Genomic DNA, 12,430 nt, shown 5'->3' with positions numbered 1-12,430 from the left:
TATTTATTTATTTATCCAATATTACGGCTTTTAGTTTAATTGGTCCTGCTTAACGTCTACATCAACGTCTGCACATAAACCAGATGAACACTGAAGTAAACGACATTGTAAGTAGCCAGGCCAAATTTTTATTTAAGGTCTACGGTGGTCAGTGAACATAACTTGTTTGTAGGTGTCTTAGCAAATTCTCATCACACAAAGTTGTTTGCCAACTTACGACTAATTACTTAATCAAAAGTGATAGAATTTGTTTGCCAAGTTGCTTATTTCTAAAAATTTGTGTATGTATTAAAATTCATTTGATTTCTTAACCGCAGTAAGTTCAGTCGTAGTCATAGTATAGATATTTAGTAGTTTACGGGGCTTTGCTTGTTCATAATTTTTATTATTGTGGATTATTAATATATATATAAATTTTTTTTCGCACCTTCTGCATAAAGAAAGCAGGAAGTATCCATATGTGTGTATTTGCTTTTGTGAATAGATGTATAGGGATGTTCGTCCGATCAGAAAATTTTGTTAGTTTAGACTAAACTAATCCTCTTTATTATCATTTTAATTTAATTTAATACTCAAATTTGAACATACATATTTCTTAAATTAATTTCATTTCCTCAGCATTCCATGGTCATTCATACTGTTGCATTTTTTACATTGGTAGAAGAAAAGCCAACAACGCACAAACTATAAATAAAAGATATTCAACATTAATTAAATGAAAAATATATAATACACGTTTGAGATAATTAGGGTTGTCTTGTTTTGTTTAAAAAATATATTTATATCGGGATATGTTTTTGTCCAAATATTTTTCGATATAATTGAGTTGGTCATTCTTGTAATAAGTGAGCCAAGCGCAAAAGTAAATAAAATGAATATAATGTATAAACGAATTATTTGGTCTTAAAAAGTGGAACAGCCAAATGTAATTTGTGCCTTAAAATAACAAAAACAAGTTATAAGATTGCGTAGGTACCAGAAATTATTAAGTAAAAAAAAAAAAAAAAAAAAAAAAAATAATAATAAAAAAAAAATAATAATAAAAAAAAAAAAAAATAATAAAAAAAAATAATAAAAAAAAAATAAAAAATAAAAAAATAATAAAAAAAAATAATAAAAAAAAATTAAAAATTAACAAAAATAATAATAAAAAAATAAATTAATAAAAAATAAAATAAGAAAAAAAAAATTAAATTAAAAAAATAAAAAACATAATAAAAAAAATAGTAACAAAAAAATAATAAGAAAAAACATAATAAAACAAGTAAGAAAGCTCCAGTCGAGACTGCTCGACTAGGAGATACCCTGAACCGTCTAAGCTGATATTCTAATCATTCTGCACTTCTTTTATGCACACATACATACACATTCATCCACACGCACGCATAAGCCTGCGCTCTGCTAACTGCGCAGTAAGCAGCGACTGCGATTGGGCTGCGCTGCAGTGTGGGCAATATTATGAGAATTTATTTGTTAAATAATTTCTTTTGTAGACATACGATCTTAATGAAACTTTTAGAGCGTAATCATATGGTGAATATGTGTGTATATTCCAATGCCCAAGTCTCTAGTATTTGAAATACGCTTTTTACAAAAGTGAGGGTGAGGGGGTGAATTTAAGGGTGGGGGGTAAATTTTAACAAAAACCGAAATTGTATAAATTGCATATAAGCATACATTAAAAATTTGGAGACTCTAGCAATAAGGGTGTAGAAGATATAATTTTATAACTGGTTTTCGATAAGGGTTTTTATCGATAAAAAAGATCGGGATGAGTTATCGATTTTTAATGATAAACTTGATATGCGCGCTGTAATTACGGACATTTTAAAAAAAATTTGAAGTCTCTAGCTCTTATATCTTCAGAAATCGACGCGTTCATACATACGGACGGACGGACGGACGGACGGACGGACGGACGGACGGACGGACGGACAGACAGACAGACGGACAGGGCCAAATCAACTCAGCTCGTCGCCCTGATCAAGAATATATATACTTTGTGGGGTCTGCCACGCCTCCTTCTGCCTGTTACATACTTTTAACAAAACCATTATACCCTGATTTCCCATTTTCAATGGGTTCAGGGTATAAAAATAATAACAAAAAAAATAATAAGAAAAAATACTACAGAAAAAATTAATTTATAATAAAAATACAAAAAAAAAAAAAACAAAAAAAAAAAAATAGTTTCGGAAAATATAATAATATCAAAAAAAAAAAAAAACAAGTAAGAAAGCTCCAGTCGAGACTGCTCGACTAGGAGATACCCTGAACCCTCCAAGCTGATATTCTAATCATTCTGCACTTCTTTTATGCACACATACATACACATGCATCCACACGCTCGCATAAGCCTGCGCTCTGGGCTTGGGCTGCGCTGCAGTGTGGGCAATATTATGAGAATTTATTTGTCAAATAATTTCTTTTGTAGACGTACGATCTTAATGAAACTTTTAGAGCGTAATCATATGGTGAATATGTGTGTATATTCCAAAGCTAAAGTCTCTAGTATTTGAAATACGCTTTTTACAAAAGTGAGGGTGAGGGGGTGAATTTAAGGGTGGGGGGTAAATTTTAACAAAAACCGAAATTGTATAAATTGCATATAAGCATACATTAAAAATTTGGAGACTCTAGCAATAAGGGTGTAGAAGATATAATTTTATAACTGGTTTTCGATAAGGTTTTTTATCGATAAAAAAAGATCGGGATGAGTTAGCGATTTTTAATGATAAACTTGATATGCGCGCTGTAATTACGAACATTTTAAAAAAAATTTGAAGTCTCTAGCTCTTATATCTTCTGAAATCGACGCGTTCATACATACGGACGGACGGACGGACGGACGGACGGACGGACGGACGGACGGACGGACAGACAGACGGACAGGGCCAAATCGACTCAGCTCGTCGCCCTGATCAAGAATATATATACTTTGTGGGGTCTGCCACGCCTCCTTCTGCCTGTTACATACTTTTAACAAAACCATTATACCCTGATTTCCCATTTTCAATGGTTTCAGGGTATAAAAAAAAAATCCACCGTACTGCTGACCCCGACCGAGCCTGGACGACTGAAGAAATGCTGCAACTGCTGCCCTTTATATAGGGCAACATTCACTCAAAGTCTGAGTTTCGCTCAAATGTTGAGCCTGGCGCTAGGTTGGTATCGTTGCTTGTTGAGCTTTAAATGACCAATGGGAACACTCTCTTCTGCTGCAAGCATTCTAGCTTCGTTTTACTCATATATGAATACCAAACTAGTGATGCCGCATACATATAGACAAATTAAATGATCTGTAGTTCTTCTTTATTCCTAGCTTCTCTTCAGTAGGCAGACAGAGAGACTGACGGAGAAACAGACTGTGATATTGATAAGGAGTCTGACAGAGTGACATGCGAAACAAACACGCTTAGTTAAATTACCTCTTCAAACTGTTCAGGAATATATACAGCTGCGAAAAATAAAATAGCACCACTTGCAAATGCAAAGTTTAAGAAGTTCTCTTAGGTACATTTATCAATGTATTGATCTACTTTTGTACGTATGGCGTTTGCAAGGGAAACATAGAAATTGATCTACGCTGGAATGGAGAAACATACTTTTGTCTGATGAAAGTAAGATGCTAATTTTTAGGGGAAAAGGATCGCGGTCCTTCGTGAGACATCCACAGAATTTAGTATTCAATCCTAGATATACAAGAAATCCCTTAATATAGCAGATCAAGTGCAATAGTATGAGGCTGCTTTTTTGCAAACGCCATTCGTTTGGAAATGTGTTTTATATTCATATATGGTACTTTTCTTGAACAGAAAGTGTTCAAATCGTGATGTCTTAAATATTTCCGTACTGTTTGGTCCATTGCTGATATGTTTAGGTCCTTTTGCAAATTTTAAATGTAGACTTATATGTATTTTATATAATTTCGATTTTCGTTGTAATTTACCCTCCACCCCTATATCCACCCTGTCACCATCACCTTTGTAAAAGGTATTTCAAGTACTAGAGACGTGTGCTTAGGAATGTACATACATTTTCACCATACGATTACGATCTGAAAGTTTCAATAATTAAATTATTAAACAAATAAATTTTTATAATGTTGCCCACACTGCAGCGCAGCCCAATCGCAGTCGCTGCTTACTGCGCAGTTAGCAGAGCGCGTTCTAATACGTACGTGTGTATGTATGTATGTCGAAAAGAAGTGCAGAGTGATTAGAATATCAGATTAGAGGGTTCAGGGTATATCCTAGTCGAGCAGTCTCGACTACTCTTCTTACTTGTTATACCCTGAACCCATTGAAAATGGGAAATCAGGGTATAATGGTTTTCTTAAAAGTATGTAACAGGCAGAAGGAGGCGTGGCAGATCCCACAAAGTATATATATTCTTGATCAGGGCGACGAGCTAAGTCGATTTTGCCCTGTCCGTCTGTCCGTCCGTCCGTATGTATGAACGCGTCGATCTCTGAATATATAAGAGCTAGAGACTTGAAATTTTTTTCCTAGGTCCGTGTATATCACGCGTATATCAAGTTTTTCTCTATATATCGATATATACCCACGATATTTTAGTATCGATTAAAAACCTTATCGAAAGCTAGTTATTTAAATATATCTCCTACACCTTTAGAGCTAGAGCTTCAAAATTTTAAATGTAGACTTATATGTATTTTATATAATTTCGATTTTTGTTGTAATTTACCCCCATCCTTATATCCACCTCCTCACCCTCACCTTTGTAAAATGCGTATTTCAAGTACTAGAGACTTGTGCTTGCTGCTGTGGAATGTACATACATTTGAACATTATGATTATGTTCTGAATGTTGTATGTATGTGTGCATTCAAGAAGTGCAGAGTGATTAAAATATCAGATTAGAGGGTTCAGGGTATCCTAGTCGGGCAGGCTCGACTAGAGTCTTCTTACTTGTTTTTTTTTTTTTTTTGTATTCCTGCAGATCTCTAATACATATGTACATACATATACTCTGATTTTGTTGCAGTGCTCGAGCAAATACCAAGTATTTTATCCCTTTTGCTGTACTGAATTTATTATTTATACATACATTGAATTATTGGACATTTTCCATTACTGGTTTCTGTAAGGCTAGTATCAAATCATAAATATTTTTACTAAATGCTTTTACTTATCATGAAAACTCATGCATGCATTCAACACTGTTTTAATTGCGTGATTTAATTGCTTGATTGAACTCACACAAAACAAATCCAGAAAATAATCCAAATGTTATGTGGCAATACGATTCGAGAAGTATTCCAATGATGTTGCTGCCAAAAACACTTCCCGTGCGCCCCAGCATGAGGCAGATGCAAACTGCCTTGCCCCTTAGATTTGTGGGGACGAGATCCACGACGACTCCGCTTAGTACTGATACACACAGGCCCGGTAGTACCAGGTACAAGCAAAAGCAGACTATAATGACTGCTTCATTTTTGATCCATACTAACGACAGAGCGCATCCAGCAGCTATGGCTAAGCCCACTGTGATGGATGCCTTGCGCCCGATTTGATTGATAACAAAGCCCATTACAATATAACCTGTAATTAAAGCTGATCCGTATGTAATCGTGTCGATATAACTCTTTGTATTGATTTGATCATTGCAAATCTGTAAAGAATTAAACAAGTCCTTAAGTTGCTCAACTCAATCTTAAACCCAAGTTCATACATCTGTCGTTATGTTAGCTTGCCACTGATCAACTGAAGCCTCGATCACATCACAAACGGTCATTGCGTCCTCGGCAACGGATGATCCCAGGCGATTGAGTATTTCTGGATACCATAAGCCCATGCCCGACGAGCTGAAAATAAATTCATCTGTAAGAACTGAAGTTCATTCGAGTTTTATCTCACCTGAAGAAGAGACCACACATAACAATGCAGCTTATGCAGAAGTTTTTCAAATGCGGCCTTTTTAGCAATGGCGCAGTTTCTGCCCACATTTTTCTGAAGCTCACCGTTCTAGAGTATGATAACAATATACTATACCTATTAAAACATATTTTTGGCTTTAAGACTCACGGTGATTTCGATACACTAAGTATATTTTCTCTGTCTGAAAATGCATCACTTTTTAGTGCCTCAACTTTCAGGTCATGGAGATGTTTGCCAATATTTTTTAAGGCGATCCACTCTACGGCGGCGTACGCCTCATCGGTTCTACCCATCGACAATAAAATCTTTGGACTTTCTGGCATTTTAATCAGCATCATTGCTCCGATCAGTCCAGGAACAAAATAAAATACAGTGAGCAAACGCCAGGGACGGAACGTAAAGCTTTCAGTCACATCCAGACTCCAATCCATAGACATAACAAACCAAGCAACCGCTTTAATAAGAAATTCAGTTTAACTGATTATTTCCAATATTGTCAAATCTTTACCTGGCACATAAATTGTAGAAATGCCGACAAATAAACTTGCATAGTTAATAACTATCGGTCGATGACGGGGAATGAAAAATTCCCCAAGATATGCATATGTCGTGGAAGAAGCACCTGCTATGCTGTGAATCAAAGTATACGAATAATTAAGCAAACTAACATACATACATACATAGTATATACCGATTATAAATATGCTTATATACTCACCTATACAACTTTAAAAATCGAAACGAACTAATCGTTTTTGAAAATAGCTATATACTTACAAGAATCCCACTAAAAATCTTGCGACCACAAAAATCCAGAAATTCGGAATAATGATTGATATTAGGGAGAGTAGATTTCCGCACAATGTCGTATATATTAGAACTGGCTTACGTCCAATGGCATCACTTAGATAACCCCAGAAATATGAAGAGCAGAAAATTCCTGAATAATAAGAAAATGTTTTTGAAAGCGAAAGAATGTTCAGCGCGAAAAAAGGCTATCCCCCTGTACTTCCATACAAATATGAACAAGTAAGAAGACTCTAGTCGATACTACTCGACTAGGAGATACCCTGAAACCTCTAAGCTGATATTCCACTCATTCTGCACTTCTTTTATGAACACATGCATACACACGCATACATACGCATCCATCACGCGCTCTGCTAACTGCGCAGTTAGCATCGACTGCGCTTGGGCTGCACTGCGGTGTGGGCAATAGCATAAGAATTTATTAGTTGAATAATTTCTCTTGTAGAGATGCAATCTTAATGAAACATTCAGAAATACGTTTTTTACAAATTAGTGGCGAAGGGGGCGTGGTATTCAAAATCTGTAAATTACAAAATCTTCGTATCGATCAACTGTATATACACAGTAAATCGGAAGTCTCTAGGTCTAAAAGTGTTCAAACACTGTGGTTAGGTTAGGCTAAAAAACAAAATCAATTTTTCGATTATTCTCGATAAAAAGTTATCGGATGAGTTATATGATAAACTTTTACTGCGTATGGTACACACGAGTATGCATGTAAAATTGTAGCTCTCTAGCTCTTATAACTTCTGAGATCATGCGGACGGACGGACGGACAGCTCGTCATGCTGATCAAGAATATATATATATGTACTTCTGCAATGATTCCTTCTGGCCGTTACATACTTTTCACAAAACTATTATTCCTTGATTTCCCTGATACTGAAAACATGATAGAAGAATTCATCTTAGCCCCGTACGCACAATAACAATACAGACACTACAGTTAGTGTTGAATATTTAAACAAATAAGAAGGCTCTAGTCGAGACTGCTCGACTAGGAAATACCCTGAACCCTCAAAGCTGATATTCTAATCATTCTGCACTTCTTCTATGTACACATGCACATGCATCTACACGCACGTATAAGCACGCGATCTGCTTACTGCGCAGTAAGCAGCGACTGCACTTGGACTCAGTGTGGCAATATTATGAGAATTTACTTATATATTAAATAATTTCACTTATAGTACGACTATCCTCATGCAACTTTCAGAACGTGATCATAATCAAATGGGGAATCCGGGTGTATTAGTTTTGTTGAAATTAATGTAATAGGCATAAGGAGGCGTGGTAGACCTCAAAAAGACCCCCCTGTCCATCTATCTCTCTGTCCGTCTGTTTAAAATGTCCGTATATGTAGAGTGATAAAGAGTATCTCACAAAAAATCGATAACTCATCCAGTTATTTTGTTATCGATTAAACGCCCTATCGAAAATCTGTAATATTCACCCCTCACTCTTAAGTTTATAAAAGAAGTATTTCAAATACTAGAGATTTGAGCTTTGGCAATGTTATAATCACGATCTGAAAGTTTCATCAAGATAGTCCATCCCCAAGAAAAGTTATTAAACAATTAAGTTCCCATAGTAAGCCTACACTGCAGCCAATGCATGATTGTGCGTGAATACATATATGTTTCTGTGGAAGTTTCATATGTGAGCAGAAAAGAAACGATTAATTATTAAATTATCAGATCTTCGAAGGGCTCAAGGGATTTCGTAGTCGAGCAGTCTCGACGAAAGCTTTACGACTTGTTATACCATGAACCCATTTTCATTTTTTAGATAAAGTTAAATTATTTTCAGTATCACCCCTATGAGCGCTTCGACTTATTATCTTGTGGGAGATGTCTGACTACGGCACTTTTACGTCATTTGAATTCCTTCCAACTGTAACAATCTCTTGGCTATTATTAACAATACAAAAGCTAATGTGATGAAATTAGTATTTTAAATTCACTTGCATATCTTTTCGCTGCTTAATTACTAATCATTTTAATTAGATTTGCACCAAATTCCAAGAGACTAAATGCAGATACTACTGCTAACTAGTCCATAGTGTTAGAGTGTATCAAAATTCTTAAACCATTGTAAAAATTGTTACAAATACTCGCACACATGCCTATCTATGTATATATAATAATTAGTTTTAATATACAGATTACATAAGAGTTAAGTTTTCGGAATCAAATTTGTAAGCTTATCATATTTAAGGACGAATACTTACCGACAAAACTAGCAGCACTCATGACAGCCTTGTACACTGAATTTGTTTGAAAATCGCACTGGGAGACAATAGTTATGTATGACATACCCATTGTCTCGTTTATGACCATCATTAGTAGGAGTCCTGATGCAATTAGAATTACCCACTGCACGCATCCAAATCCTTTAGCAAACAGTTATTTAATAGCAGGGTATTTTTATCACAGTTGTACATCTTTTTAAAAGTTTGCCCTACCAATCAATTCGAGAACTTCTTCATATTCATGACCATCACTCATGGATTTTTGGGATGGCTTCGATTCTGCATCTTGCTGGCTCACATTCGTCATTTTAAGAGCTGTATTAATATTGGGAGACGTTAACGATCCTTACCGAAGCGTCTTTGAAATGTGACTGACGAGGCACAATGTGCTCTCTAACATATAAAGATAGCCAAGATTGTTTGATATGGTTTCCAATGGCCGAGGGTTTCTTCAAGAATAATAGTAGTCTTAACTTAGAAGCTACTAATCATTTTGAGAAATGTATATAAACTTCGCGATTTTTAAATACATATTTGGATATTATAGCACTATCCGCGAGATCGGTGTCTAGCTCGTTCACACTTGACTATACGCTATTGACTATACATTTTCACGAGACTGTTGTGCGCAATACGAACGAGTTTTTGCGCCATTTTGTAACCATTTAAACATGGAATTATCACATCAAATCCGATAGCAAGGAAAATGAAATAAAATAAAAAGAAGCAAAAACCGGGTTTCGTTGAGTGAACGTGAATCAAAGAAGGCCAAGGTGGGTCTGTCCACTGGCAAGGCTATGATCCCAGTATTTTGGGACTCACTTGGTGTCATTCACATCAATTACCTTGATATTAGAACGAAAGCCGGCGAATACTATTTTAATACAGCTGTTAGTAAAATATGTACTCGAAGCAAAAGCGGAGAGTCAGAATATTCACTTAGTGTTAAACAGAAGCAAATGCCTATCAGTCAGCGACTTGCCAACCACCCCTCGAATAATCATTGAAAATTCAGTTATCAGTGCACAACACAGATAAATAAGTTCGGAGATGACATTGGGCTAATTTATTAATTTATTAAATATGTTCTACTTCGGTAAAGGGAGGCAGGGAAAACTCTTACCGTCAAGATTAATGCTTTTGTTTATTGAAGTTGAATTTCCAATTGAATGAGATGATTGCTATTAAAAAATTATATACAATTAATATTCTTTTAAAAGCTGTTTTTCCTTTGGTTTATGCGAAAATATGAGTATACTTTATAAGCAAAGGTGAAAAAGGTGAAGGCTAGTGTCTACACATAATGTGATGCGATAGCAGACTCGTTTCATTCTTAGGTGCGAGTGAGGCATATGAAGGCGTTGCTAGGAGGCTGCACTTGTCACTCGTATATGCAGCTATAAAGATCTTTATAACTTTTATGACACCTCGCAGTTGAATGTGTGAAAAACAAAAGTAACACCCATTTAAGTTGTTACACATTAACAATAATACTTGTAAACAACGTTGGTTTATTGGGACACGGTACTAGTATGTGGTATCTGCTTCCGTTTGTTTACCTAGTGAAGATGATACTTTATGGCCAGTGAAACTGCTACTGTTGAAATGCTTTTTAGTGGACATTTTTACGTTGCTAAAAATTATTATTTTGAGGAATATACTCCCATTTTCATATTTAGCGCTTTTGAGAAGATATATCTAATACTAGTGGGGAGCTGAAGAATATAATATCAATAGACTAACAGAAAGTGTAAGAAATAATAGGATGTTATAAGGCATGGCTAAATTCATTCCCGTAATATTATATAAAATAAATTATATAACCAGTAAGTGTGCCCTAGTCGAGACTCCTCGACTAGGAGATATCCGGGACCCTACAAGCTGATACTCTAATCATTCTGCACTACTTTTATGAACGCATGCATCCACACGCACGCATTAGCACGCACTCTGCTAACTGCACAGTAAGCAGCGACTGTGCGTGGACTGCAGTCTGGGTAATAGTATGATAATTTATTTCCTTCAATCATTTCTCTTGTAGCACGATTATTCTTATGAAACATTATTAACTTTAAAATGTGTCTACATTCCAAAGCACAAATCTCTACCACTTAAAAATTATTTCTTACGAATTGAGTGCGAAGGGGTGTAATATGTTAATTACAAAATCTTCGAATTTGTCAAAAGTACATAAATACATATTAAATCTGAAGTATCCAGGTATAATAGTGTTCAAATTACGCTAAAGAAAACGAAATTAATTCATCGTCGATCAGACTAGACTAGGGTACTCTTACCTGTTTTTGCAATATGAATTCCACAAAAGGGAATATCGGAGAACAATATCAACTATATCGAAAGTTATTCTCAGTGTACGTTATATTGTTTGTCGCCATATTTGTATTAAGTAATATACAATATTTTTCTCTTCTCTACAGTTAAAAATAGTTGTAAAGTCAACTATGTGTAACATAAACAAAAACTATTCACAAACTAAAAATTATTAAAAAATAAAACAAAACGAGTAAGAAAGCTCTAGTTGAGACTGCTCGACTACGAAATCCCCTGAACCTTTCGAAGAATTGATATTTCACTCTTCGAGTCTTTCTGCTTGTAACATTTAAGTGCGTGTATGTATGTGCCAAGTTTCTTGTATTTCAAATAAGCCCTTTACAAATATAGGAGTGAGGGGGTGAATATAGGGTTGGGGGTAAATTATAAAAAAATCGAAATTCTATATCATATATATGAATCTACATATATTTAAAATTTGTAGACTCTACATCTAAGGACATGAGATATAATTAAATAACTAGTTTTCGATTCGGTTTTTAATCGATAACTAACTATCCGCCTCCTTCTGCCTGTTACATACTTTTAACAAAACCATTATACCCTGATTTCCCTAATGGGTTCAGGGTATAAAAATAATAAGTTGTCAACAATTGTCTACACGAGTTGTTAAATACTTAATTTATACAGATTATATTATTGATTTCCAAATAGACTTTAAATATTAAACGCTGTCAGCTACCAAAATAGCATTAAAAATTTTAGAGTTTGAAATCGGTCAAAAATAAATATTCTCGTTTACGTAGAGGAGAGATTATATTAGTTTTCGTCAATGACCATTTATTCATAAGTATGTACACAAATCATTTTGCTTCTATTGGAATATACATATGTTGGAAGCAGTTGGATGAGTTAGATTTAAATTCTTTAACGTTACTGAGCTTTAGATACAAATTTCACAATTCTGTAGGCCCCGTGAGATTGACAAAAGTAATATGTGTATATTGTATACTTTTCCGCCTAAACATTCCAAACTCGCGGCATGAATAAACAGTTTCGCAGTATCGATAACTATACGCGATGAATTTCTATTGTGGCTATCGTTTTAAATAGATAAGTAACAGCTGTGCACAAACAAAAACGCGTATTTTAATTAATTCACTCAGCACGTGTAATA

General features: G+C 34.9%; 1 protein-coding gene across 5 annotated transcripts; it reads right to left on the bottom strand.

Annotated features, from left to right (window-relative positions):
- Positions 1 to 364: 364 nt before the first annotated feature.
- LOC108621259 (synaptic vesicle glycoprotein 2C) lies at positions 365 to 12,430 on the bottom strand. 5 transcript variants are annotated; one of them, XM_089476616.1, is made up of 10 exons: positions 12,266 to 12,430; positions 9,175 to 9,580; positions 8,941 to 9,102; positions 6,678 to 6,840; positions 6,409 to 6,530; positions 6,048 to 6,354; positions 5,880 to 5,987; positions 5,695 to 5,827; positions 5,223 to 5,634; positions 365 to 684 (listed from the first exon to the last, which is right to left on the bottom strand). In XM_089476616.1, the coding sequence occupies exons 2-10, from the start codon at positions 9,266 to 9,268 to the stop codon at positions 650 to 652; spliced, it is 1,536 nt and encodes a 511-aa protein (XP_089332742.1). In that variant the 5' UTR covers positions 9,269 to 9,580; positions 12,266 to 12,430; the 3' UTR covers positions 365 to 649. The 5 variants fall into 5 exon arrangements, with proteins under 5 accessions (XP_089332742.1, XP_089332741.1, XP_089332743.1 ...); XM_089476615.1 differs by having other exon boundaries at positions 9,175 to 9,276; positions 12,266 to 12,426; XM_089476617.1 differs by having other exon boundaries at positions 9,175 to 9,410; positions 12,266 to 12,381.

The sequence above is a fragment of the Drosophila arizonae genome, chromosome 2, assembly GCF_054131065.1.
Source record: "Drosophila arizonae isolate 15081-1271.41 chromosome 2, UAZ_ARI_1.0, whole genome shotgun sequence".
NCBI lineage: Eukaryota > Metazoa > Arthropoda > Insecta > Diptera > Drosophilidae > Drosophila > Drosophila arizonae.
This window is presented reverse-complemented; position numbering and strand designations above follow the sequence as displayed.

Excerpts from the sequence above, each read along its gene's own strand:
- LOC108621259 (XM_089476615.1), bottom strand. Across the intron at positions 6,841-8,940 it reads GAGTGCTGCTAGTTTTGTCG|GAATTTTCTGCTCTTCATAT; the intron begins GTAAGTATTCGT and ends CTTATTATTCAG. Across the intron at positions 685-5,222 it reads ATTTTCTGGATTTGTTTTGT|TTTGTGCGTTGTTGGCTTTT; the intron begins GTGAGTTCAATC and ends TTTTATTTATAG.